Genomic DNA, 25,885 nt, shown 5'->3' with positions numbered 1-25,885 from the left:
CCCATAATTCCCATGTGTTATGAGAGGGACCTGGTGAAAGATGATTGAACTATGGGGGTGGGTCTTTCCCCTGCTGTTCTCGTGATAGTGAATGGGTCTCATGAGCTCTGATGGTTTTAAAAACGGGAGTTGCTCTGCACAAGCTATCTCCTTGCCTGCTGCCTTGTAAAACATGTCTTTGCTCCTCCTTTGTCTTTCACCATGATTGTGAGGCCTCCCTAGCCATGTGGAACTGTGACTTTCCTCCATAAAATACCCAGTCTCAGGTATGTTGTTATTAGCAGTGTGAGAACAGACTAATACACTTACTTTCCTGGACCATCACAAAGAGATACCACCAAATCACAAAGAGATACCACCAAAAGAATGAAGTCCAGGGCCAAGTTTAGTGGCTCATGCCTGTAATCCCAGCACTTTGGGAGACCCAGGTAAGAGGATGGCTTGACCCCAGGAGTCTGAGATCAGCCCTAGCAACATAGTGAGATTCTGTCTCTACAAAAAATTAGTGGGTCATGGTGGTGTGTTTCTGTAATCCCAGCTACTTGAGAGGCTGAGGCACAAGAATCCCTTGAATCTGAGAGGCAGAGGCACAAGAATCCCTTGAATCTGAGAGGCAGAGGTTGCAGTGAGCCAAGACTGTGCCACTGCACTCCAGCCTGGGCAACAGAGTGAGACCCTGTCTCAAAAAGAAAGAAAAAAAAGAATGAAGTCCAAATAATTACAAAATGGTGGTATAATAATCAACAGGGCAGAATCTATTTTATTTCCTGTCGTATACTACGTACTTAGCACATAGGAGATGCCCAAAAAATATTTGTTGAACTAAGTAAATGTAAATGAATAAACTCTTCCAAGGGCATACTGAAATAATTTTCACTTGAAATATAATTAGGAATTAATTAGACATCATGAAGTATTTTCTCAGTATCTGTTTCCTGGAATGATCTCTAAAATGGGGAATGGATTATTAACCCACTAAAAGGGTTTTTGTTTTGTTTTGTTTTGTTTTTTTGGTTTTTTTTGAGACAGAGTTTCCCTCTTCTTGCCCAGGCCAGAGTGCAATGGCATGATTTTGGCTCACCGCAACCTCCCCATCCCAGGTTCAAGCGATTCTTCTGCCTCAACCTCCTGAGTAGCTGGGATTATAGGCATGCACCACCACACCCGGCTAATTTTGCATTTTTAGTAGAGATGGAGTTTCTCCATGTTTGTCAGGCTGGTCTCGAACTCCCAAACTCAGGTGATCCACCTGCCTCCTCCTCCCAAAGTGCTGGGATTACAGGCAGGTGTGAGCCACTGCGCCCGGCCTGTTCCTTTTTTTTTTTTTTTTTTTTTGAGACCGAGTCTCTCTCTGTTGCCCAGGCTGGAGTACAATGGCATGATCTTGGCTCACTGCAACCTCCCGGATTCCAGAGTCTCCTGCCTCAGCCTCTGGAGTAGTTGGTATTACAGGCACATGCCCCACGCCCGGCTAATTTTTTTTTTTTTTTTTTTTTTTTTTTTAGTAGAGATGAGGTTTCACCACATTGGCCAGGCTGGTCTCAAACTCCTGACCTGAAGTGATCCTCCCACCTCGGCCTCCCAAAGTGCTGGGATTATAGGCATGAGCCACCACGCCTGGCCAGCCTGTTCCTCTTCTTAAATGTTTCTCCTGGATGCTCTGACCGCATTTCTATCATAAGTTATCAATTATTCATATTTTCTGTCATACTTCAACCCATATGTTCCAGTTCCTCCAAAGACTTGCCTCTGCCACTTAACTCTTTCCCATCATAGATTTGTTTTCCTTTTTGATTGCTCTGTTTATCTTTTTGTGTGTTTTTTTGCCTTTCTCATTGTCCTCTCTCCTCATGCTACGGTTTCTACTTGATCCTCATCCTCTGAGGATTTTTTTTTCTAATGGTCAACCTTAGGATTCCCAGAACTTTAACAAATTATCCTTATAATTTATCCCTCAAAAGCACTCTCTCTCCCCCACCACTCCCTGCCCCCACCCTATCTTTCTCCCACTGGCTGCTAGGCTCTTGGCCCTTCCCCCACAACCTCCCTTTCCTGTCCGACTACCTTGTCCTCTTTACACACTCTGGATTCCCTTATATTTAACATGAGGAATGAGAAGAGGAAAAATGAAGAAAAGCCAAAAGAATAAAGTCTATCCTTCCTCCTCTGAATATTTAAATTCCTTCCATCTTCTGCCGAATGAACTCTGAAAAGAAACACCAGACAACGTTCAGTCTGAATGACCCTCCTTGATCTTCACTCCCTCCCTCTTCCCCTAAAACACCATGGCAACTGCCACCTGAAAGAGGTTAGGCGGAAATCATCTAATAAGACCAGGGTTGTTTGCCAAGGCTTTCTTATTTAGGAAAGTTTTGCAAAGGGCGCTTTACCCTAACTCTTTATTCTCTCACTTCCTTGATGCTAGCAAGACAAAGAACATGTGACAGTATATGTTATTAGAAGATCCATACTTTTAGTAAATGTTGACTTTGTACATCTTCAAATTTTCTTTTTTTTTTTTTTTTTTTTTGAGACGGAGTCTCGCTCTGTCGCCCAGGCTGGAGTGCAGTGGCCGGATCTCAGCTCACTGCAAGCTCCGCCTCCCGGGTTCACGCCATTCTCCTGCCTCAGCCTCCCGAGTAGCTGGGACTACAGGCGCCCGCCACATCGCCTGGCTAGTTTTTTTTTTTTTTGTATTTTTTAGTAGAGACGGGGTTTCACTGTGTTAGCCAGGATGGTCTCGATCTCCCGACCTCGTGATCCGCCCGTCTCGGCCTCCCAAAGTGCTGGGATTACAGGCTTGAGCCACCGCGCCCGGCCAAATTTTCTTTAGAATTTATAAGTTTAAGTTATCCTCCAGGTCTGCAGCCAGAAGGCAAGGCCCATAACAGAAGTAGAAATCACCAGGATGGCAATAAAGTATTAAATTGTGTGAAAAAACATAGGCTGTCCAATCAGGCATTGCTTGCACAAATTTCAACCCCGCTCTTTATCAGCTACAAGATCTTGCGCTATTAAGCTATTTTGTCTCTCTAAGCCTCAGTTTCCTTATTTGTAAATTGGGGTGTTCTCCATGTGTGAGGTGGGGACTATACAATGCTCCCTTTGCAAAATTATTTTAAAGATTTAATGAGATTATGTGTTCAAAGGGCAGTGTGCACAGAATGCACCGCAGCTATGAATATTGCTATCAACCGAAACAGTACAGGTGTTTCTAGATTCCTAGTTCAGTTCTCTTGTAATTAAATCAAGTCATAAGATCATAGGATTCTAACGCTTCAGAAGGTAGAGAAAATGCCTCCACAATACCTCCATTTCTGAAAACAGACTAGAAAAAGAAGAATAAGAGCAGAGTGTTTTCCTGAGAGAAAAGGCACTGAATGAAATGGCAAAAAGTTTTCCAGACTCCCTCATGACTATCGTTTTATTTTTAGGGAAAAACCCCCTAGAAGCTTAGAAACTTTTCTTTTCTTTTCTTTTCTTTTTTTTTTTTTTTGAGACAGAGTCTCACTCTGTTGCCCAGGCTGGAGTGCATTGGTGCAATCTCGGTTCACTGCAATCTCTGCCTCCTGGATTCAAGTGATACTCCTGCCTCAGCCTCCCTAGTAGCTGGCATTACAGGAATGCACCACCACGCCCAGCTAATCTTTGTATTTTTAGTAGAGATGGAGTTTCACCATGTTGGCCAGACTGGTCTCGAACTCCTGACCTCAGGTCATCTCGCCACCTACACCTCCCAGAGTGCTAGGATTACAGGTGTGAGCCACCGCACCCGGCCAGAAGCATTATTTATTTATTTATTTATTATTTATTTATTTATTTTTATTTTTTGAGGCAGAGTTTTGCTCTTGTTGCCCAGGCTGGAGTGCAATGTTGAGATCTCAGCTCACTGTGACCTGTGCCTCCCGGGTTCAAGCGATTCTCCTGCCTCAGCCTCCTGAGTTGCTGGGATTACAGGTGCCCGCCATCATGCTCAGCTAATTTTTTGTATTTTTAGTAGAGATAGGGTTTCGTCATGTTGGCCAGACTGGCCTCGAACTCCTGGCCTCAGGTGATCCGCCCGTCTTGGCCTCCAAAAAAAGTCCTGGGATTACAGGCATGAGCCACCACGCCCAGCCCAGAAGCATTTTTTAGATGGAGTCTCCCTCTGTTGCCCAGACTGGAGTGCAGTGGCGCGATCTTGGCTCACTGCATCCTCTGCTTCCCAGGTTCTCTGCCTCAGCCTCCCGAATAGCTGGGATTACAGGCGCCCGTCACCACGCCCAGCTACTTTTTGTACTTTTAGTAGAAACGGGGTTTTACCATCTTGGCCAGGCTGATCTTGAACTTCTGACCTCGTGATCCACCTGCCTTGGCCTCCCAAAGTGCTGGGATTACAAGCGTGAGCCACTGCGCCGGGCCAAGTATATTCATCTTAACATCAAAACATTTGGCTAAAGGCAGTACACACATTTGTGAAGCATATTATGTATTTGGTCCATAGGCAGCGCTTGGTTCATGGGTACCCAAAACCAGTCAAACATAATTGTTTCAAACTTAACTCTGCAAAGGAATCATTTAAGAGCTTGTTTAAATATCTTAGGTTCCTCCCTCCCAGAGATTCTGATTAAGTAATCTGTGGGGGAGCCCAAGAATGTGAATTCTCCATAAATTCCCCTTGTGATTGTGGTGTCTGGGAGTCACTAGACCAAAAGAGAGTAGAGAGCTCTGGCAATAAGCATTCTTGACTGGCTCCTCATCTTTCTCTTCCTGAGATGTCACTCCAATCACCTTCTCCTTGCTCCTCACAGTTCCTGCCTTTTTTTTTTTTTTTTTTTTGTGATGGAGTCGCGCTCTGTCGCCCAGGCTGGAGTGCAGTGGCGCAATCTGGGCTCACTGCAAGCTCCGCCTCCTGGGTTCACGCCATTCTCCTGCCTCAGCCTCTTGAGTAGCTGGGACTACAGGCGCCCACTACCACGCCCGGCTAATTTTTCTATTTTTAGTAGAGATGGGGTTTCACCGTGTTAGCCAGGATGGTCTTGATCTCCTGACCTTGTGATCCTCCCACCTCGGCCTCCCAAAGTGCTGGGATTACAGGCGTGAGCCACCGCGCCCAGCCTCCTGGCTTCTTTAACTGGGGTGTTGGGCTGATATCACAAAATAGCATGTAGGAAACTCTGAGAGTCAAATACAATGACTAACATTTTTAATTTTATTTTACTATTTTATTTTCTGAGACAGGTTCTCACTCCACCCAGGCCAGAGTATACTGGCTTGATCACTGATCACAGCTCATGGAAGCCATGACCTCCTGGGCTCAGGTGATCCTCCCACCTCAACCTCCTGAGTAGCTGGGACTACAGGCATGCGCCACTACAGCTGGCTAATTTTTTGTATGTTTTTGTAGTGACAGAGTTTTGCCATGTTGCCCAGGTTGGTCTCGAACTCCTAAACTCAAGTGATCCACCCACCTCAGCCTTCCAAAGTGCTGGGATTATAGACATAAGCCATTGCGCCTGGCCAGCTTTCTTTTTTCTTTTCTTTTTTTTTTTTTTTTTTGAGACAGAGTCTTGCTCTGTCACCCAGGCTGGAGTGCAGTGGCGTGATCTTGGCTCACTGCAGCCTCCGCCTCCTGGGTTCAAGCGATTCTTCTGCCTCAGCCTCCCGAGTGGCCGGGACTACAGGCACAGGCCACCACGCCTAGCTAATTTTTGCATTTTTAGTAGAGACGGGGTTTCACCATATTGGCCAGGCTGGTCTCAAACTCCTGATCTCATGATCCGCCCGCCTCGGCCTCCCAAAGTGCTGGGATTACAGACGTGAACCACCGTGCCTGGCCAATTTTTTGTGTTTTTAGTAGGGACGGGGTTTCACCATGTTAGCCAGGATGGTCTCCATCTCCTGACCTCGTGATGTGGCCTCCCACAGTGCTAGGATTACAGGTGTGAGCCACCGCACCCGGCCCCGCTTTCTTTAAAAAGCAACAAGAGCCGGGCGCAGTGGCTCACGCCTGTAATCCCAGCACTTTGGGAGGCAAGGCGGGCAGATCACCTGAGGTCAGGAGTTCGAGACCAGCCTGACCAACATGGAGAAACCCCATCTCTACTGAAAATACAAAATTAGCCGGGCATGGTGGCAGATGCCTGTAATCCCAGCTACTCGGGAAGCTGAGGCAGGAGAATTGCTTGAACCCAAGATGCGAAGGTTACAGTGAGCCAAGATCTCTCCATTGCACTCCAGCCTGTGCAACAAGAGCAAAACTCTGTCTAAAGAAAAAAAAAAAAAAAAAGCAACAAGATACTATCACGTAGAAGATGAGGGTAAAAAAAATAAAATAAAAAGCAACAACATATCTTTTTTTTTAAAAGGATTTAATTTTGACACCTTAACATTCATTTTAACTAATCCAGAGGCAACCTGTGCAGAGAAATGAAGGAAACAGAGATTATGTTCAAGTGGCCTGGCTTGAAAATTGACTCCTTGACACCTCAACAGGGCTGTAAACTATTTCTGAAGATAGATAAATTATTAGACCAAAACCCAATAGGGAAGCCAAAATAAGAAATATTGATAAAATTAGAAAATATCATAAGAATGAACCACAAATCCAGAAAAAAAGAGCCCATCTTCACCTCCAGTTCCCCCAGTCCAGAATATTACACACCCCTCGCAACCGCCCCAGAGCCTCTCTAGCTCTGGCTCCTGTATACGGGAAGAAACTGGGGGTGGGGTGCCAAGATAAGTCCCTTTTTCCTATCTTTTATTATCTCCCATGCTCTCGAGTGCCTCTTCAGCTTCTTGGGAATGTAAGCCCTGAGTTTACAAGGTCAAAAGACCAAGGAACATTTTCCAAAAATTAGATTACAAATTGAAGAAAGGAAAGTAGTGTTGTTATTTTTAATATTCTCTTCTAGTAAGAAGTTTGAGTGTCTCTCTTCTATTTCTCTCTCTCCTTTCATTCTCTTGCTCTTTTTCTCTCCCTCCCTTCTTTTCCCTCTATCCCTCTCCTTCCCCTCCCCTCTCCACTTCACCACACACAGAAACCCCTTTTCAAAGGGGCTTTTTTCCAACTCAGTGAAGTAAAGTCTTTGCCCCTTTGTGGGGAAGGCTCATTAACATTCCCACAGCAGCATCTCTTCAAGGATTTTACTTTTGTAACTCTGTGGGGAGGTCAAGAGGCCACAGTGGAGAGGTAAAAGGAAAAAAAATGGTAAACTGGGGAGGGCGGAAGAAAGAAGAGGAGGGGAAAGAGTCCTTCCTTTCACAATAAGACCCACAAGAAGGAGGGGGAAAAATAGGAAAAGATGAAGACAGCCAAGATTCAGGAAAAAAGACAAATGTAGACCCTGAAATCTGCTCCCTTGGAGATTTCAGACTCCTGAGAGAAGCAGAAAGCTATGTTCCTTCTCTCCTTTCCTTTCCTGGAAGGAAATAAATGATGGAAACAGTGGGGTGAGAGGATGACAGGACTCAGTCTATTCCATGGAGGAATTAGAAGTTTTCCTAGGCTCAGTACCCCCATTTCTCCTACAATGGTCTAGTGATAAATAATGACACCTGTCTACCACAGGGAAGTTAACAGGATGAATTAGATAATGTCACCCACAAGAGTTCCAAGGGTAGCCTTGAGAAAACCACCCGGGGCCCTGACACCAAAGGACTGGATAAATAATGGAGATTCAGTGAACTCCAAAGCAAAGATGAGAGCATTTTCCAAAACTCTTCAGATGGAATGTGGATACCTGCCTCAATTATTACTAGCAGCACCCCCTGCCACCTGCTGTCTCCCTTTTCCTTTCTTAGTATTACCAAACTAGCCTGGAATCGTGTAAGGGAAGAAATGCATAAACCTTCAAATTTGCAGCCAAACCTGTGAGTGAGCTTTATTTTGCTTTTCTCTGCAGATAAAGCCATCAGAGATTTACATTACTAACCCTAAAAGGGGAAAATACTTCCCACTTTTCCAACTGATAGCGTTTCAGATGCTATCTCAGCCAGAAGAGTAAAACAGGAATCACGCTAAAATAAAGGGGCCCAGGCATTATTGCCGGAAGATAGGGCATATCCAGAATATTCTATGCGCAGTAGCTCAGTAGCACTCAAATACAGGTAGGAACATCACAGTCAGAAGTTAAAGAAAAATAAATGAATCACCCTCAGTGTGCAGGTTGAGCAGGAGATACCTGGTTGTTGCCAAACGATGTATTGTGGAGATGGAGGGATTCTTTTTTTTTTTTTTTTTTTTGGAGACAGAGTCTCGCTCTGTCACCCAGGCTGGAGTGCAATGGCGTGATCTCAGTTCACTGCCACCTCTGCCTCCCAGGTTCAAGGGATTCTCCTGCCTCAGCCTCTGGAGTAGTTGGGATTACAGGCACCCACCACTATGCCCAGCTAATTTTTGTATTTTTAGTAGAGACAGAGTTTTGACATGTTGGTCAGGCTGGTCTCAAACTCCTGACCTTAGGTGATCTGCCCGCCTTGGCCTCCCAAAGTGCTGGGATTACAAGCGTGAGCCACCGCGCCCAGCCTAATTTTTGTGTTTTTAGTAGAGATGGGGTTTCACCATGTTGGCCAGGATGGTCTCCATCTCTTAACCTCATGATTCGCCCACCTTGGCCTCCCAAAGTGCTGAGATTACAGGTGTGAGCCACCATGCCCAGCCATGGCTATTTTAAATGAGATTCCTTGAGATCAATCACTTTTTTTTTTTTTTTTCATGATAGCAGTTTGGTGGCATATTGTGTCTTTACTGATATAGAGGAAACAATGTTAGGCTACTGTCAGATGCACCTGGATTCCAGGCCTGTGTCTGATACATCATAGCTGTGCAACTTTGGAGAGGTTACTTAACCTCACTGGGCCTTTTGATTCATCTATAAAGGGGCTCAACTATAAGTTGGAGTAGTAAAGCCTACTGTGTTCATCTTGGAGTTATAATATTCAAAACACATTACAAATGAAAATATTCTATAAATTATAAAGAGCTATACATATATTACTCATAATCAGGACACATCAGAAGGTTCTTATTTCAGTTTATACCCCAGAAGCAGCTACATTATCAGAGGGGCATAGAAATATGACAGAACCAAAAAGCACAGTGAAGATCTTGGAAGAAGAGTTAGAGAAACAAGCCAGGGACAGTTTCTGAACAGACAGCACAGGGAGAGACCCAGAGCCCTTGCAGGGAGGAGAGGGTTAAATCCTTTCCTCTGCAGTACAAAAGAAAAGAGTGTGCGGAAAGATTAGGATTTTTGCTTTTACAATGGGAGCTGCAGAAGCGTAGGGAAGAAGCTGAAGAAAAAAAGGGGGCGTCTCCCCTTTAAAGACTTGCAAAGATTGAGAAAGAGAGAGAGAGTCAAGAACAGAGAATCAGAGAGAGAGAGAGAGTCTGTCTGTCTCTGGGAAAGGAGAACATCTCTGCTTCACAGTGATTTGCGCTGGGGGAGAGGCATCAATTGGCTTCGGACCCAAGGGGGAGAGGAGACCAGGTCACCCCGGTTAAGACTAAGTGAGCGTTGCCCCTCCCTCTCCCAACTCTCTACCCGGGAATGTCTCGGCGAAAGCAGCGGAAACCCCAACAGTTAATCTCGGACTGCGAAGGTCCCAGCGCGTCTGAGAACGGTGGGTGCCTGGGGAGGGGTGGGGGGCCCCTAAGTCCAAGCCTGTGTGGGTCAGGCCAGGGCAAGGGGAGGGCACTCGGGCCATGGGCGAAACCAGGCGGGGGCGGACTTGGTCACTGGGGGTTTAAAGGAGTTGAGATGCAGGGAGTAAAGAGATGACCTGCGCTGGGGAGAAGCCCCGCTTGTTACTTGGGATTGATTCTGTTTGTGTTTTCCTTGTTTTTCTCTGGATGAAATGGAGTTTTCAAACCGGCTCTGTCTCCCCACCCAAGAGTTTTCTCCTCAGGTCTCCCTTGGCTCACTGGTCTTTGTGCCGTTGCTAAGTAACGTCCTCAGACCTGAAGACCGTCTCTTAGGGGTGGGATTTTCCCCCCTTTTCTTTCTGGAGAGTTGGGTTGCAAGAGAATGAATTGGATAAACGTGAAGGCTCCCCTGAGGGAGATGAGAAAAAAGTTTCTCATTGTTGGGCTGAACTGAGAGCCGATCAGAGCTCCCAGAGGGAGAGAGCTAATGTTGGTCAGAATGCAGCCTGGTTTGGGGTATGTATGCGTGTCACCTGGAGGAGAGCTGAAGGCTAGGTCTGGATGACAGGCTTAGGTTTGTGCTTCAAGGAAAGCAAAGCAAAAAAAAAAAAAAAAAAAAAGTGCAAGAAAATACACCTGTTACTACACGCGTATCATTTTATGAGGATACCCTGTTTTTGAAGCAACAGGTGTCCCTTATGAGGGGGAAAAATTGTATGTATTCTTGTAACATTCCGTTAAGTGACAGGCAGACAGTAGAGCAAGCAGGGAACTGAAGAGTGAAATTGCCCAGAGTCTGAGAGACAGAGGCAAAATCAGGACAAAAACTTAAATTTCCTAATGCTCAGGGCTGGTGGTGCTCACTCCACTAAACCTGGGTTTTAAAAACTTGCCTGATTGTGAGTACATCGGAGCCAGGGTGTGGGAATCTATATATTTTGCAAGTCTCCAGGTAATTCTTAGTATCAAAGAAGTTTTGGACATACTAGTCACTGGTATGGCTCCATATGTGCAGACTGAAAGTCTGGAAGTCCTGGCTCCAGAGAGGCAACTGTTTAGCATACAGTTGATACACCCAACAGTATAGTATAGGATTAAGCACAAGGGTTCTGAAACCAGACTTTTAGACAAATCCCAGCTCCACCACTTGGTTAGCTCTGTGACTTTGACTGGTTTATTTTGTCTCTCTATGCTTCAGTTTCCTCATCTGTAAAATGGAGATGTGTATACTAGCTACCTCATTAAGTTGTTGTGAAAATCCAAATGAGTTAATATGTGTAAAACCCTTGGAAAAATACCTAGCATAAATAAGTGCTTAATACATGTAGTAAAGTACCTAGCATAAATAAGTGCTTAGTATGTGTGAATATTGTTATTATCATTATATGTGAATGCAGTGGCACTTCCTGCAAGTGCTGTAACATGACCAAAACTCAGGAACCTCTTGGCAAATGTCAGCATTTCTTTATGAGACATGTGTCATGAAAAGCTCTAAGATAGTGTATTGGTGGCGATTAAAATTATAGATTAAACTTGCCTTTCCACCTGTTCAAAAACAAAAGCTTGAGGTCAGATCAGTGCTCCATGTGCTATGAAATAACCTTAACAGACATATTATGTTTTGGGCAGAACACATCCTCCCCGAATCACTGCTTTTCTGGGATCCTACTGTGCCCATATTTAGAGGTTCTGTGGTGATGGCATCCTTCCCTCCTGAGACACATTAGCCCTTCTTAATGCTGCTATAGGCCGGATGTTTCCTACTTGTGCTCTACAGGAGACTTCCCCTAGAGCCTCAACTCTTCCCCAGAGTTGCCTCACAGTTCTGCTCTCCTGCTGGTTTGATTGTGGAACTAGGCTGAACACCCCTCCAAGCCCCCAAGAAGCATCCTCTCCTCTTCTTCCTACTTCTCCCATCTGCTCACCCATTCCCCATACCATAGCTGAGGAAAAATCTTCTGTGAGGGAGTCAAAAACTCTCTTTAGCAGCTGTCCTGAATGGATTTTCAAGCCCTTTAAGATATAGCTCCCACTTGGAGGCATGGTAATGCTGCTACAAAGTCATCCCCATAGAAACAGTAAAGCTTTAAACCCAATGGCATCAACAAATTTTTGGTGAAAATTTGCCTTTGAGCTCTGAGAGGCAGAAACAAATGTAAGGAGCAAGGAAGCAGTAGTACCCTCTGCTGAGATCTACCTTAAGAAAGCTCATCGGAATTCCCCTGGAGTGAAAGATCCTAGGCTACTTATGATCTGGATGTCATTGGGCCTCATCTGCAAAATGAGGTGGCTCTATTTTATCATATCTGAAATTCCTCCTTGATCTTACAGGCTTACAATATGTAAATTTCACATTTTCTGCTTTTCTTTTAAATTAATACATTTCCTTAATCATGAATGGGGCAGCATCCATTCTGCAAAATAGAATGAGAGCTCTCCTTTTCCCTAATTTTTTATAGACAGGGTTTCTATTCACTTATGTGACCTTCACACATCTGACTTCCTTCTACCCCACAGCATGCCCCACAGTTAGGTAGGAAGGGCTTTTATTTAGGGGTACACTGTATCCTTTGGTGCACTTGTGAAATGACGGATATTATCATGAGTATCAGAAGACATTTATTTAGTAGTCTAGGGTGCCAGTAATGTTTCCAGGAGTCTTTTGCCTCCTTTTAAGCAATATGTGCCATATACAACAAGCAAATGCTGAGCCTTTGTTACATATTCTAAAAGCCAAAATTCTACAGTGACCTAAGACATCACCAAGAAACAGTCTGAAAAATCTGTTTTCCAGCCGTTTTTGCTCAGCTTCCCTGACCAGAACATCAAAACTTACCAGAATAGTTATTTCATATAAGTGATAGGCAGGAAATACTCTATTTACTTAAAAACTCTAGAGAGGGGGGGGGGAAAAAAAAAACCTTCTCTCTCCCCTACAGAGTCTAGAAATCTGGATTAGAGAACATAAGGGATGTGACTGGGGGAAAAATGCAAACCAGTACATCTGGGAAATAAAGGAAACCATCAGAAACCCAGATATTTAGTGAGAAGGAGAAACCAGGACAGCAGCCAAACAGATCTAGAGGGAGAGAGGGGAGTACTTTAGATGGAAGTTGGCAGACAGCAAGAACAGCAAGAGGAGAAAGAAGGCAAAGGTAGAGTTTTGGGGGTTCTGTACATTTGGAAGTAGAGAGCCTCATCTCTCAGGTTATTGATCTCTGGGCCACCCAACCCTAGGTATTCCCAAATCAGAAAAAAACACATTTTGGAATAGAGAGTATCTCAGGCCTAGTGTTACAGAGCACTAGATAAGAAAACAGAAAACTTGGTTTTCAATCTAGTGTAGACCTTGAAGCTATGTGATCTTGGGCACATGTGACCTTTCTTATCCCAGGGCTTCATTCAGCTTTTGACATTCAAATAGTAACTAACACTCATGGCTAATATTTGTAGAGCATTCAGATACTGTACTAGGCCCTTTTTGCATTTCCTCTTTTTCCTCCCAACTCCCTTATTATTGCAAAAAAGGTTTGTTTTTTTTTTTGAGACCAAGTCTTACTCTGTTGCCCAGGCTGGAGTGCAGTGGCACATCTCAGCTCACTGAAACCTCCACCTCCAGGGTTCAAGAGATTCTCCTGCTTCAGCCTCCTGAGCAGCTGGGATTACAGGTGCATGCCACCACACCCGGCTAAAATTTTTTTATTGTAGTAAAATATGTGTAATAAAATTTACCATTTCAACCATTTTTTAAGTGTACAATTCACTGGCATTAAGTACATTCACTATGTTATGTAACCATTACCAATGTTTCAATAACTTTTTTATCATCAAACAGAAACTCCATAACCATTAAATAATAAATCCCCGCCGGGCGTGGTGGCTCACGCCTGTAATCCCAGCACTTTGGGAGGCTGAGGCGGGCGGATCACGAGGTCAGGAGATCGAGACCATTCTGGCTAACACAGTGAAACCCCATCTCTACTAAAAATACAAAAAATTAGCTGGGCGTGGTGGTGCGCGCCCGTAGTCCCAGCTACTCGGGAGGCTGAGGCAGGAGAATGGCGTGAACCTGGGAGGGAGGCGGAGCTTGCAGGGAGCCGAGATTGCGCCACTGCACTCCAGCCTGGGCGACAAAGCGAGACTCTGTCTCAAAAAAAAAAAAATAATAATAATAATAATAATAAATCCCCATTCTCCCATTCCCTCAGCCCCTATTAGCCTCTATTCTGCTTTCTGTCTGTATGAACTCGCCAAATTTCATATTAATGGACTCATATAATATTTGGGTACCTCATACTAATGGAATCATACAATATTTGTCTTTTTGCATGTGCTTTATTGCACTTAGTATGTTTTCTTTTTTTCTCAATTAAAATCAAATTTGTCTGAAAGCATAATGTTTTCATGTTCATTCATGTTGTAGCATGTATCAGAATTTCCTTCCTTTTTATGGCAGTACCCTCATTTTATTTTATTTATTTATTTATTTTTTGAGACAGAGTCTCTCTGTGTCGCCCAGGCTGGAGTGCAATAGCGCGATCTCAGCTCACTACAAGCTCCACCTCCCGGGTTCACGCCATTCTCCTGCTTCAGCCTTCCCAGTAGCTGGGACTACAGGCGCCCGCCACCACGCCCGGCTACTTTTTTGTATTTTTTTTTTTTTTTTTTTTTAGTAGAGATGGGGTTTCACCATGTTGGCCAGGAGGGTCTGGATCTCCTGACCCCGTGATCCACTCACCTCGGCTTCCCAAGGAACTGGGATTACAGGCTTGAGCCACCGCGGCCAGCGCGGCAGAACCTTCATTTTAAAGAAGATAAATCAGCCGGGCACAGCAGCCAGCTCACGCCTGTAATCCCAGCACCTTGGGAGGCTGAGGTGGGCAGATCACTTGAGGTGAGGAGTTCAAGACAAGCCTGGCCAACAAGGTGAAACCTCGTCTCTACTAAAAATACAAAACTTAGCTGGGCGTGGTGGCGCACACCTGTAATCCCAGCTACTTGGGAGGCTGAGGCAGGAGAATCTCTTGAACCCAGGAGACAGAGATTGCAGTGAGCCGAGATCGCACCATTGTACTCCAGCCTGGATGACAGAGACAGACTCCGTCTCAAAAAGAAAAAAAGAGAGAGAGAAATCAAACTCTGGGAGAGATTAAGATATTTTCCCAAGATCACAAAGATTAGAATGTTCTAGAGCTGGGACTTTAACTCAGGTCTGACTCCCTGTGCACAAATGACAATGAGAGTGTCAGATCTCTAAAGTCCCAGCTCCAAAATGGTATGAATTCCACGTTAAGTGTTGAGTTCTTTGATGTCAAAGAAATTTTCATTAAAATAGCATTCTTATGTTTGATCTAAGATACTCCTGTTCTGTAATCAAATATATTTTTCTCACTTAGCACCAGGTGTACCAATCATTGTGCCTGTTAGTCTAGTGTGTTACACAGGCCATAGTTACATTAGTAGGTCTGGGTTTCTAAGGATTATTATGTGTCTACATTTAGGAGAGAGGAGTAAGGAGATGAGATATTTCACTAAGAAGCAGTCAGTAGCAATAGTTACAGAATCAATTCATAATTATGGAAGCTACCATTTAGCATTGTTCAGTGTCAATAATAAGTAAGCGGGCCAGACGCAGTGGCTTACATCTGTACTCCCAGCACTTTGTGGGGACAAGGCAGGAGGATCCCTTGAGCCCAGGTATTCCAGACAGCCTGGGCAACATAGTGAAACCTCATCTCTACAGAAAAAAAAATTTTTTTAATTAGCTCGGCATGATTGTGCATGCCTGTAGTCCCAGCTACTCAGGAAGCTGAGGTGGGAGGATCCCCTAAGCCTGGGAGGTAGAGTCTTCAGTGAGCTATGATTGTGCCACTGCACTCCAGCCTGGGCAACAGAGTGAAACCATCTCCAAAAAACAAAACAAAAAAAACAAGTAAGTTAGGTTAAGCAGGTGCTTACATAGTGTGCTTTGTTTCCTTAATGGGTAGATGATGCTTGAACTCTGTAGAACAAAGCCTTTCACCTTACAATTAGAAATATGGCTCAAATATCAATTAAAAAAGAAAAAATTCGCTTCAAGATACTCATATCTGGGAAAGAAATGCAGTCACTTAAACTTACAGTAAGGTGTAAATTATATCAAATTATATTCATGGAAGCAGATTTTTCACTGGGAAAGGATACAAGGAAGCTAATGTGTGGTTGTGGGCACTGTAGGGAGGGAAACTGATGGGAAGGTTTAGCACTGAGAGTTCATTTTGTCTATGTCCCAGTTGTGGCCAAGTTTAGCTCACGTAAGATTTGTGAGGAGCAGGGTGGAGGGTGTGATGGAAAGGGCAGTCCTCCATGGGGTCTCATCATTGTGCCACCGTCTTTGTATTCTCATTGGAATCATCTGAGGAGCTTTATAAAACTAATGCCTGGATCCTATCCTCGGGGATTATGAATTAATTAGCCTGGGATGTGGCCTGGACATAGGGATTTTTTTGAAGTTTGGTTGGTTGGTTGGTTGATTTTGCAGAGATAGGGGTCTCACTATGTTATGCAGGCTGGTCTCAAATTCCTGGCCTCAAGTGATCCTCCTGCCTTAGCCTCCAAAAGTGCTAGGATTATAGGCATGAGCTACCCACTGTGCCTAAACTTTCTTTTCTTTCTTTCTTTCTTTCTTTTTTTTTTTTTTTTTTGAGATTTTGAGATGGAGTCTCAAACCCTTGAGCTCAAGTGATCCTCCCACCTCAGCCTCCAGAGTAGCTGGGACTACAAGGAACAGGCCACTGCACCTAAACATAAAAATTTTAAAACTCTTTTCTGGTAATCCTAATGGGCAGCAAAATTTGAAAACCACTGTTCAAACGTATCACCCTGCTACATACGACCCACCTATTTTTCTCTTTGTTCTCCCCAACAGTTCTCTCTGAAGCCTAAAGCAGCAATTTGATGGGACACTAGGTTTAGAGGGGAAGCCACCTGGTTTCCCTTTTCTTTGTCGTTTCAGCTCTCTATAAGTTTAAACAAGCTTTTCCAGGTCTTAGTCCCACCCCCGACTTTGCATTTGACCGGAGATAGCTTACCTCACCTTATCTGCTATCTAGGGACACCATTACCATTTAGTTTATTCCTGCATTTGTGACTTCATTCATGTTTGTGTAAGAATCCTGCCCCCCTTTTCAGGATAGGCAGTGAGTGCAAAGTACTGAGAAATGGAGGGTTCCTCTTACAGGTGGCTGTTGATCCAGTCACCTTTCACCAGGGACTAAATTTACCTTAAAGAAGAGCTTAGATCAAATTACGCATCAGAAAGCACATTTCATTAAAGAGCAAGAAAGGGGACAGTGTTTCCCAGGAGAAGATGAAAAGAAAAGGATTTCTTTTCTTGTCAGAAGAGTTGACAAAACAGCAACTGGATATCAAATGTTCAATGCTAATTAACAAATGCTCAGTAGAAAGCCTCCATCTGATTCCCTCTCCCTGACTAAGGCCAGGGAGCAAATGGCAGGTAGAAGCCACACAGGGCCCTTTCTCTAGCATTAGGGAAGCCATACAATGTTGATGTGCTTGAGAAAGCATTGAACAGGAGTCAAAATTCTGAATGCTTGCTTCACTGAATTACTGTGTGAACTTGGAAAAGTCACTTAACCTCTCCAAGCTTCAATTTCCTTATCTGTAAAAATAAACCGCATTGCACAAAACTGTGACTTGCCATAAACGGAAATAGAACCCCCTCTCTCTCATTTGTAAGACCAGGCCTGGAAGCACAGAACCCATCCATTTCAGAAGTATGACTCACAATGCTAAGAGCTTTATTATCTGAAGTTTCAAAATATAATTCAGTAAAATTTTTTTGAGACGGAGTCTCGCTCTGTCGCCCAGGCTGGAGTGCAGTGGCGCGATTTCGGCTCACTGCAAACTCCGCCTCCCAGGTTCACGCCATTCTCCTGCCTCAGCCTCCCAAGTAGCTGGGACTACAGGCGCCCGCCACCACGCCTGGCTAATTTTTTTGTATTTTTAGTAGAGACGGGGTTTCACCGTGTTCGCCAGGATGGTCTGGATCTCCTGACCTCGCGATCCGCCCGCCTCGGCCTCCCAAGGTGCTGGGATTACAGGCGTGAGCCGCCGCACCCGGCCAGTAAAATGTTTTAAGTTTAAAAACACAGGCAAAATTTATGTTGAAAAGTAAAGTGGATGTTACTAATATTTTAAATAGGTTGTTTCAGCTCCCCGGCCCCCTGCAAAAAAAGACTTCCTACCTTTGAAATATGCCACTGATATTAGCCAATATCTTACCTCAGAAATTAATAAGATTAGCAAGCAACATGGAAAACAGATCTACTTTTAGTATATGTGTATTTAAGGCTACTTCGATTATTTTGCTACTGACAATGTAAATTCTCTAATTAATAAAATTCAGGACTCCCCAAACTTTAAAAATCTCGCATGTACCTATCAATTTTTTTAGACTTTTTTTTTGTTTGGTTGGTTGGTTTTAAGTTTGGTTGGTTGGTTGGTTGATTTTGCAGAGATGGGGGTCTCACGATGTTATACAGTCTGGTCTCAAATTTCTGGCCTCAAGTGATCCTCCTGCCTTGGTCTCCAAAAGTGCTAGGATTATAGGCATGAGCTAACCACTGTGCCTAAACTTTCTTTTATTTCTTTCTTTTTTCTTTCTTTCTTTCTTTTCTTTTTCTTTTTCTTTTTTTTTTTTTTTTTTTGAGATTTTGAGATGGAGTCTCAAACCCTTGAGCTCAAGTGATCCTCCCACCTCAGCCTCCAGCTGAAGTTTCAAGTTTTCAAAGTTCATTCATGTTGTAGCATGTATCAGAATTTCCTTCCTTTTTATGGCAGTACCCTCATTTTATTGGAGGGTTTCCAATAAAACCGGGAGATGGAGTTTCGTTCTTGTTGCCCAGGCTGGAATGCAATGGCACAAGCTCAGATCCCTGCAACCTCTGCCTCCTGGGTTCAAGCCATTCTCCTGGCTAGGCCACCCCAGTAGCTGGGATTACAGGTGCGTACCACCATGCCCAGCTAATTTTTGTATTTTTAGTAGAGATGGGGTTTCACCATATTGGCCAGGCTGGTCTGGAACTCCTGACCTCGTGATCTGCCCACCTTGGCCTACCAAAATGCTGGAATTACAGTGAGCCACCGTACCCAGCTTTTTTTTTTTTTTAAAGTAATGGGGCCTCACTATGTTGCGGAAGCTGGAGGGCAGTGGTTATTCACAGGTGTGATCATAGCTCACTGCAGCCTCAAACTCCTGGACTAAAGCAATTCTCCTGCCTCAGCCTCCCAAGTAGCTGGGACTACAAGTGTGCACCACCATACCTGGTTTACACATTAATATTGTCAAATTTTTCAATTTTTTGTCCCCACAATATTTTTCTGAGTAAGATACTGCAGCTGCAATATTACCACTTTATGAAGAGGGAAACGGTGGTATAACATGGTGTGTCTGACCACCATGTCTCAATTTATCAGCGAGGCAAGAATAGAACTGGGATTAGAACAATTTAGGTTTACTGATGCCCAGGAAAACCACAAAACCAAGGACTTGTGGTCACTTCCTGCATGTAAGAGAAAGTATTTTAGGAAGTGGGAAGCGCTTTAAGACTAATTTCAAGGTAAAAAAGAGAATGCCAGAATACCTGGTCCAGGAGGCATTTTATTCTTACTTATCCTGTCTGAATAGGAGGCTGCCTCTGTGATGGTGAGCAGGTGTTAGCTATTTCTAAGCATTCAAACCAGGCTGGGGCTGAAAGGGCTTTAGACACTGAGCGCTGCCTGGTAGCTCCTACCGCATTGTTTCAAGAGGCTCCCCTCCCCCCCAGGTTAGAGCTGGGTGGGCCTCCGTACGCCTTTGCAGGCTAGCGTCTCCCCAAACCCACTGTCTTTAATAGAGACAGTGTGAGGAATGTTGCAGGAGGAGAATAGAGGAGGAAGAGGGTAGAAAAGAGGGTACTAAGTAGGAGATGGCTTATTAAATAAGCATGGACTCTATAAATTAGGTGTTGTGTAGGCTGGGCGATCTGCGGAGTGGCCTGCATTCAGCTATTATTCTGGGGGAGGAGGGGCGGGGAGTGAAGGGGCTTAGTGTTCCGCAGAGAGTCCTGAAATGACTTCCTTGGAAATTCTACCTTGCAGCCGCCCACCCTGAGAAACTTCTTTTGTGGAGAGGGATGGGGGTAGGGTGGGAATGGAAGTGAGAAAGACGGGACAAAACTTGGAATATTTTGGGGTGTGTGTGCTGGTGAGGAGTGCATGTTCTGAGCTCCTCCTCTTCTTCTGGCCCTCAGACCTCTGAGGAGATCAGACGACCCTCTCTGGAATCCACGTTTTCCAAGCTCAGCGGATCCTTTATCCAAAGAAAAATAAGAGAAGCCTATCGCCTTGCTCCATTGAGCAGGGCTACGTTTCCCACTGTGCCCCTAGAGCTTAGGAGGGGAGGGCGGGAGGAGGAGGGTAGGCCTGGGCAACGGCATCTGCAGATGGGGGAGCTGGCCAGGGAAGGGGAAAGGTGGACCCCCGCAGTGCTTCACAGCACCTGTCACTGCGCCTCCGGAAACTCTCCCGAGCTCTGGGCTCCCGCCCCCCAGCCCCAGCTAGCGCTCCCTTCTCCCGCCTCCTCTAGCTCCCGCCTCCCTCCCCAGCAGCTCCTCCCCATAAACTCCCCTCCTCATCAGCTCCTCCCAGATCTCCCCTCTCCCCGCTTTCTCGCTCCAGCTCCTCCCCGCCTCCTCGCTCCCCTCCCCCTCCGCCTCTGCTCCCTGCCCCCGCCGCTGCCGATCTCCATCTCCGCAGTCTGGGCCGCTGGGTGCAGAGGCTGCCGCAGACCCAGCGGCCACCGCCGCCTCCCTCAATCCCAATATCCATTGTCTCCCACCCCACCTGACCCTCCACTTTCCCCACAACCATGGCGCACGAATCCGGGAGGAGCTCTCGTCTCGGGGTGCCCTGCGGGGAGCCGGCAGAGCTCGGAGGTGCGGTAGGGTCGGGCTGGGTAGGGGTAGGGGCGGAGGGGGATGCGCAGGGGCGGCGAAGACTTTCGGTGGGCGGGAGAAAATGCTTGATTCTCTGCGTAGGCCCCTGTCCTCACACCTATTCCGTGAACTCGCTTGTGGCCTTGGGAAGGGAGGGTGGCTGAAAAGGGGAGTTGCATGCTCTTGCCCCCCTCCCCTCCTCCCGCTTCCCTCCCCCTCACCCCTGCCCCATGCCGGGTTGTCTCCTGTCCACACTGTTCTGGCCTGAGCTTTAGACTTCTGCACGGCCTGATGGTGAGCTCATCTCCCCACCCCCAACTAGCGGTTACTGGGCTCCTTGTTAATTAGAGCCTCGGTATACCCAACCCAACTGCGCCACCCACGCTCTCTCTCCTTGTCTTCTCCCCAGGTGATGCTAGCGAGGAGGATCACCCCCAAGTCTGTGCCAAGTGCTGCGCACAATTCACTGACCCAACTGAATTCCTCGCCCACCAGAATGCATGTTCTACTGACCCTCCTGTAATGGTGATAATTGGGGGCCAGGAGAACCCCAACAACTCTTCAGCCTCCTCTGAACCCCGGCCTGAGGGTCACAATAATCCTCAGGTCATGGACACAGAGCATAGCAACCCCCCAGATTCTGGGTCCTCCGTGCCCACGGATCCCACCTGGGGCCCAGAGAGTAGAGGAGAGGAGTCTTCGGGGCATTTCCTGGTCGCTGCCACAGGTACAGCGGCTGGGGGAGGTGGGGGCCTGATCTTGGCCAGTCCCAAGCTGGGAGCAACCCCATTACCTCCAGAATCGACCCCTGCACCCCCCCCTCCTCCACCACCCCCTCCGCCCCCAGGTGTAGGCAGTGGCCACTTGAACATCCCCCTGATCTTGGAAGAGCTACGGGTGCTGCAGCAGCGGCAGATCCATCAGATGCAGATGACTGAGCAAATCTGCAGGCAGGTGCTGTTGCTTGGCTCCTTAGGCCAGACAGTGGGTGCCCCTGCCAGTCCCTCAGAGCTACCTGGGACAGGGACTGCCTCTTCCACCAAGCCCCTACTACCCCTCTTCAGCCCCATCAAGCCTGTCCAAACCAGCAAGACACTGGCATCTTCCTCCTCCTCCTCCTCCTCTTCCTCTTCAGGGGCAGAAACGCCCAAGCAGGCCTTCTTCCACCTTTACCACCCACTGGGGTCACAGCATCCTTTCTCTGCTGGAGGGGTTGGGCGAAGCCACAAACCTACCCCTGCACCTTCCCCAGCCTTGCCAGGCAGCACAGATCAGCTGATTGCCTCGCCTCATCTGGCATTCCCAAGCACCACAGGACTACTGGCAGCACAGTGTCTTGGGGCAGCCCGAGGCCTCGAGGCCACTGCCTCCCCAGGGCTCCTGAAGCCAAAGAATGGAAGTGGTGAGCTGAGCTATGGAGAAGTGATAGGTCCCTTGGAGAAGCCTGGTGGAAGGCACAAATGCCGCTTCTGTGCCAAAGTATTTGGCAGTGACAGTGCCCTGCAGATCCACCTTCGTTCCCACACGGGTGAGAGGCCCTATAAGTGCAATGTCTGTGGAAACCGCTTTACCACCCGTGGCAACCTCAAAGTGCATTTCCACCGGCATCGTGAGAAGTACCCACATGTGCAGATGAACCCACACCCAGTACCAGAGCACCTAGACTACGTCATTACCAGCAGTGGCTTGCCTTATGGTATGTCCGTGCCACCAGAGAAGGCCGAGGAGGAGGCAGCCACTCCAGGTGGCGGTGTTGAGCGCAAGCCTCTGGTGGCCTCCACCACAGCACTCAGTGCCACAGAGAGCCTGACTCTGCTCTCCACCAGTGCAGGCACAGCCACAGCTCCAGGACTCCCGGCTTTCAATAAGTTTGTGCTCATGAAAGCAGTGGAACCCAAGAATAAAGCTGATGAAAACACCCCCCCAGGGAGTGAGGGCTCAGCCATCAGTGGAGTGGCAGAAAGTAGCACAGCAACTCGCATGCAGCTAAGTAAGTTAGTGACTTCACTACCGAGCTGGGCACTGCTTACCAACCACTTCAAGTCCACTGGCAGCTTCCCCTTCCCCTATGTGCTAGAGCCCTTGGGGGCCTCACCCTCTGAGACATCAAAGCTGCAGCAACTGGTAGAAAAGATTGACCGGCAAGGAGCTGTGGCAGTGACCTCAACTGCCTCAGGAGCCCCCACCACCTCTGCCCCTGCAGCTTCATCCTCAGCCTCTTCTGGACCTAACCAGTGTGTCATCTGTCTCCGGGTGCTTAGCTGTCCTCGGGCCCTACGCCTTCATTATGGCCAACATGGAGGTGAGAGGCCGTTCAAATGCAAAGTGTGTGGCAGAGCCTTCTCCACCAGGGGTAATCTGCGTGCACATTTCGTGGGCCACAAGGCCAGTCCAGCTGCCCGGGCACAGAACTCCTGCCCCATCTGCCAGAAGAAGTTCACCAATGCTGTCACTCTGCAGCAGCATGTCCGGATGCACCTGGGGGGCCAGATCCCCAATGGTGGTACCGCACTCCCTGAAGGTGGAGGAGCTGCTCAAGAGAATGGCTCCGAGCAATCTACAGTCTCCGGGGCAGGGAGTTTCCCCCAGCAGCAGTCCCAGCAGCCATCACCAGAAGAGGAGTTGTCTGAGGAGGAGGAAGAAGAGGATGAGGAAGAAGAGGAAGATGTGACTGATGAAGATTCCCTGGCAGGGAGAGGCTCAGAGAGTGGAGGTGAGAAGGCAATATCAGTGAGAGGTGATTCAGAAGAGGCATCTGGGGCAGAGGAGGAGGTGGGGACAGTGGCGGCAGCAGTCACAGCTGGGAAGGAGATGGACAGTAATGAGAAAGCTACTCAGCAGTCTTCTTTGCCACCACCTGAGAGCCTGGATCAGCCTCAGCCAATGGAGCAGGGAAGCAGTGATGCTTTAGGAGGCAAGGAAGAGGGGGGCAAACCGGAGAGAAGCTCAAGCCCAGCATCAGCACTCACCCCAGAAGGGGAAGGCACCAGCATAACCTTGGTAGAGGAGCTGAGCCTGCAGGAGGCAATGAGAAAGGAGCCAGGAGAGAGCAGCAGCAGAAAGGCCTGCGAAGTGTGTGGCCAGGCCTTTCCCTCCCAGGCAGCTCTGGAGGAGCATCAGAAGACCCACCCCAAGGAGGGGCCGCTCTTCACTTGTGTTTTCTGCAGGCAGGGCTTTCTTGAGCGGGCTACCCTCAAGAAGCATATGCTACTGGCACACCACCAGGTACAGCCCTTTGCCCCCCATGGCCCTCAGAATATTGCTGCTCTTTCTTTAGTCCCTGGCTGTTCACCTTCCATCACCTCCACAGGGCTCTCCCCCTTTCCCCGAAAAGATGACCCCACGATCCCATGAGCCTGTTTTTCTGTACCTGCTGCTCTTTGTCCCACAGAGCAGAAACACCTTCACAAAAGGACCTCCCAGATTTATGAGCCCTGATTTTGTCTTTCTCTCTAAGTTCTTAACACGATATGTCCCTAGTGGCTTTTCTCTAGTCCCTGAGCTTGGAAATTACTGTGCTTACAAGGGGATGGCCCCCTAAGGAATTTTTCTTACCTCCTCATTCTTTGTACCTGAGGAAAATAGATTCTCTGCAGCTTTCTCAAGAGGAACCCTCTCCAGCTTCCCTGGTGTGACCCTTCTTTCCCCTCCTTTTTCCTCTCCCTTTCCCTTTGGCAGGTGCACCTGAGCACCTACATTTGGAATTGCAGCCTAGCCCAAAGGGCTGGCAGCTGTCTCTGAGGGCCCAGTGTCACTCCTCTGGGGTGACTTTTCTGCTCAGTTGGTGGGTGCGGGTCCCCTATCTTTCTAGAACCAGTATGTGGCATTCCTGTCAAGTGGCCTGCCTATGAAGCCCTGGAATTCCAGCTCCACCTCCACTACCACTCCAAGCCTGGCCCCACCAGTGCTGTTTGGCCTACGAACTGTGGCTGGGAAGGTGCCTCCAACAATGGGATCCAGGGAAGCCAACGAGAAGACAGCTCCCCTCCTATTTCAGCCTCCTGCACCCAAGGCAGTGCCTGAGAAGCCCATCATAGACAAGAAGTAGCAAACTGTATATTCCTTTCCCCTCCCCCTCCTCCAGAATGTGCTGGCACTGAAGATGCTCCAGTAATTGGTGACCCAACCCTAGGAAGTATGGAGAAATGAAGGGCATAGGAAAATTTTCCCAGTAAATCCCCTGATGGTCACATTAAAGTAAAGGTGTTGGCTGGTCAGTGTGCCGAGACCTCTCCAGCTTCTCATTCATCATGGCCTCTCAAAGTCGGGAAACAAGCTGATTTCTTGCCAAGAGGTCTCCCAGGAGATATCTGGGAAATGTGAAGTTCATATCTTTAAGGAGCATTGTTGGTCAGCATGGTCGATGAAGTAATGATGAGAGAGTTATGGAATGTTGCTAAAACATAGGGCTTGCTGGTACCTATGTGACTAAGAAAGGGGCATGATGTAAGGGAAAGGGCCTCAAATTATTGTGAATGTGGACATTCTCGTTAATATTCTTTTGGGCTAATAGTGACATAGTGTGCAGAGGTGTTCCAGGGATCATGGGGGATTTCCTAGCACTAGTATGCTTCTAGTTTTAGATAACTCCCTCCTTTATTCCCTGGCCCCTTGTATTTTCCTTATCTTCCTCTTTCAAGACCCCTATCCTCCCCATTTTGCCTATCTGTAGGCTGGGGCCTGTGTCTTTGTCATTGTCTGGTTCTTAGAGTCCCAGACTTTGGGAGACCAGCTCCAGGTGGCATCCTCCCTGCCTCTCTGTCTTGTAATGAGATGTAGTATTTACTCTTAACATAGGATCATTTGGAACAGGAGTTCTGAGGAGGAGAGAGTGAGGGTTTTGCTATTGACTGACTTGAACGATGGCTTCTCCTCAAGCTGTAGGCTCCAGAGCTTCCTAACCTAGTAAAATGTCAAGAACAGACAGGGGAGATATTAGTGTCTTTCCCTCTATCATTAAAGGTGTTTTAACCAAATATTTATGTGTTTCTCCTTATTTCATGATTACATAGCCAGCTGGGGTGTGATATGGGCATTCTCCAACATTGAGATTCCCTTCCCACCTACATCTCCTGCCAAAGCTGAACATATGGTGTTGAAATATTTACTTTATTCAGCCTTGTCCTAAGACAGCCTTCAGTTAATGTAACTTCCCTGTGGAAATTGTTCCCTGTGGAGTTTGTATTTCCAAAAGGTAGGCATTTGCCCATTATGTCCAGTCATTGTCTAGATTTTCTCTACCTAGAACCTTCCACCACCAGGCTTTTGTGTGGGTTTTGTTTGG

General features: G+C 46.9%; 1 protein-coding gene across 4 annotated transcripts; it reads left to right on the top strand.

The window, feature by feature from the left end:
* The first annotated feature begins 9,235 nt into the window (after positions 1 to 9,235).
* Positions 9,236 to 25,577, top strand: SALL2 (spalt like transcription factor 2). 4 transcript variants are annotated; one of them, XM_025392826.1, is made up of 4 exons: positions 9,236 to 9,603; positions 21,011 to 21,328; positions 21,737 to 23,826; positions 24,413 to 25,577. In XM_025392826.1, exons 1-4 carry the CDS (start codon positions 9,531 to 9,533, stop codon positions 24,647 to 24,649), a joined length of 2,718 nt encoding a protein of 905 aa, XP_025248611.1. In that variant the 5' UTR covers positions 9,236 to 9,530; the 3' UTR covers positions 24,650 to 25,577. The 4 variants fall into 4 exon arrangements, with proteins under 4 accessions (XP_025248611.1, XP_025248608.1, XP_025248612.1 ...); XM_025392827.1 differs by lacking the exon at positions 9,236 to 9,603 and adding an exon at positions 20,159 to 20,601; XM_025392823.1 differs by having other exon boundaries at positions 21,011 to 25,577.
* The last annotated feature ends 308 nt before the right edge of the window (positions 25,578 to 25,885 follow it).

Source organism: Theropithecus gelada, chromosome 7b (assembly GCF_003255815.1).
Source record: "Theropithecus gelada isolate Dixy chromosome 7b, Tgel_1.0, whole genome shotgun sequence".
NCBI classification, from domain to species: domain Eukaryota; kingdom Metazoa; phylum Chordata; class Mammalia; order Primates; family Cercopithecidae; genus Theropithecus; species Theropithecus gelada.
The sequence above is the reverse complement of the archived record's forward strand: the minus strand, read 5'-3'. Positions and strand labels throughout refer to the sequence as shown.

Bases quoted from the DNA above. Each gene is read 5' to 3' on its own strand.
- SALL2 (XM_025392823.1), top strand. From the start codon at position 9,531: ATGTCTCGGCGAAAGCAGCGGAAACCCCAACAGTTAATCTCGGACTGC. The intron at 9,604-21,010 runs GTGGGTGCCTGG...TCTTCTCCCCAG, and splicing joins TCCCAGCGCGTCTGAGAACG to GTGATGCTAGCGAGGAGGAT.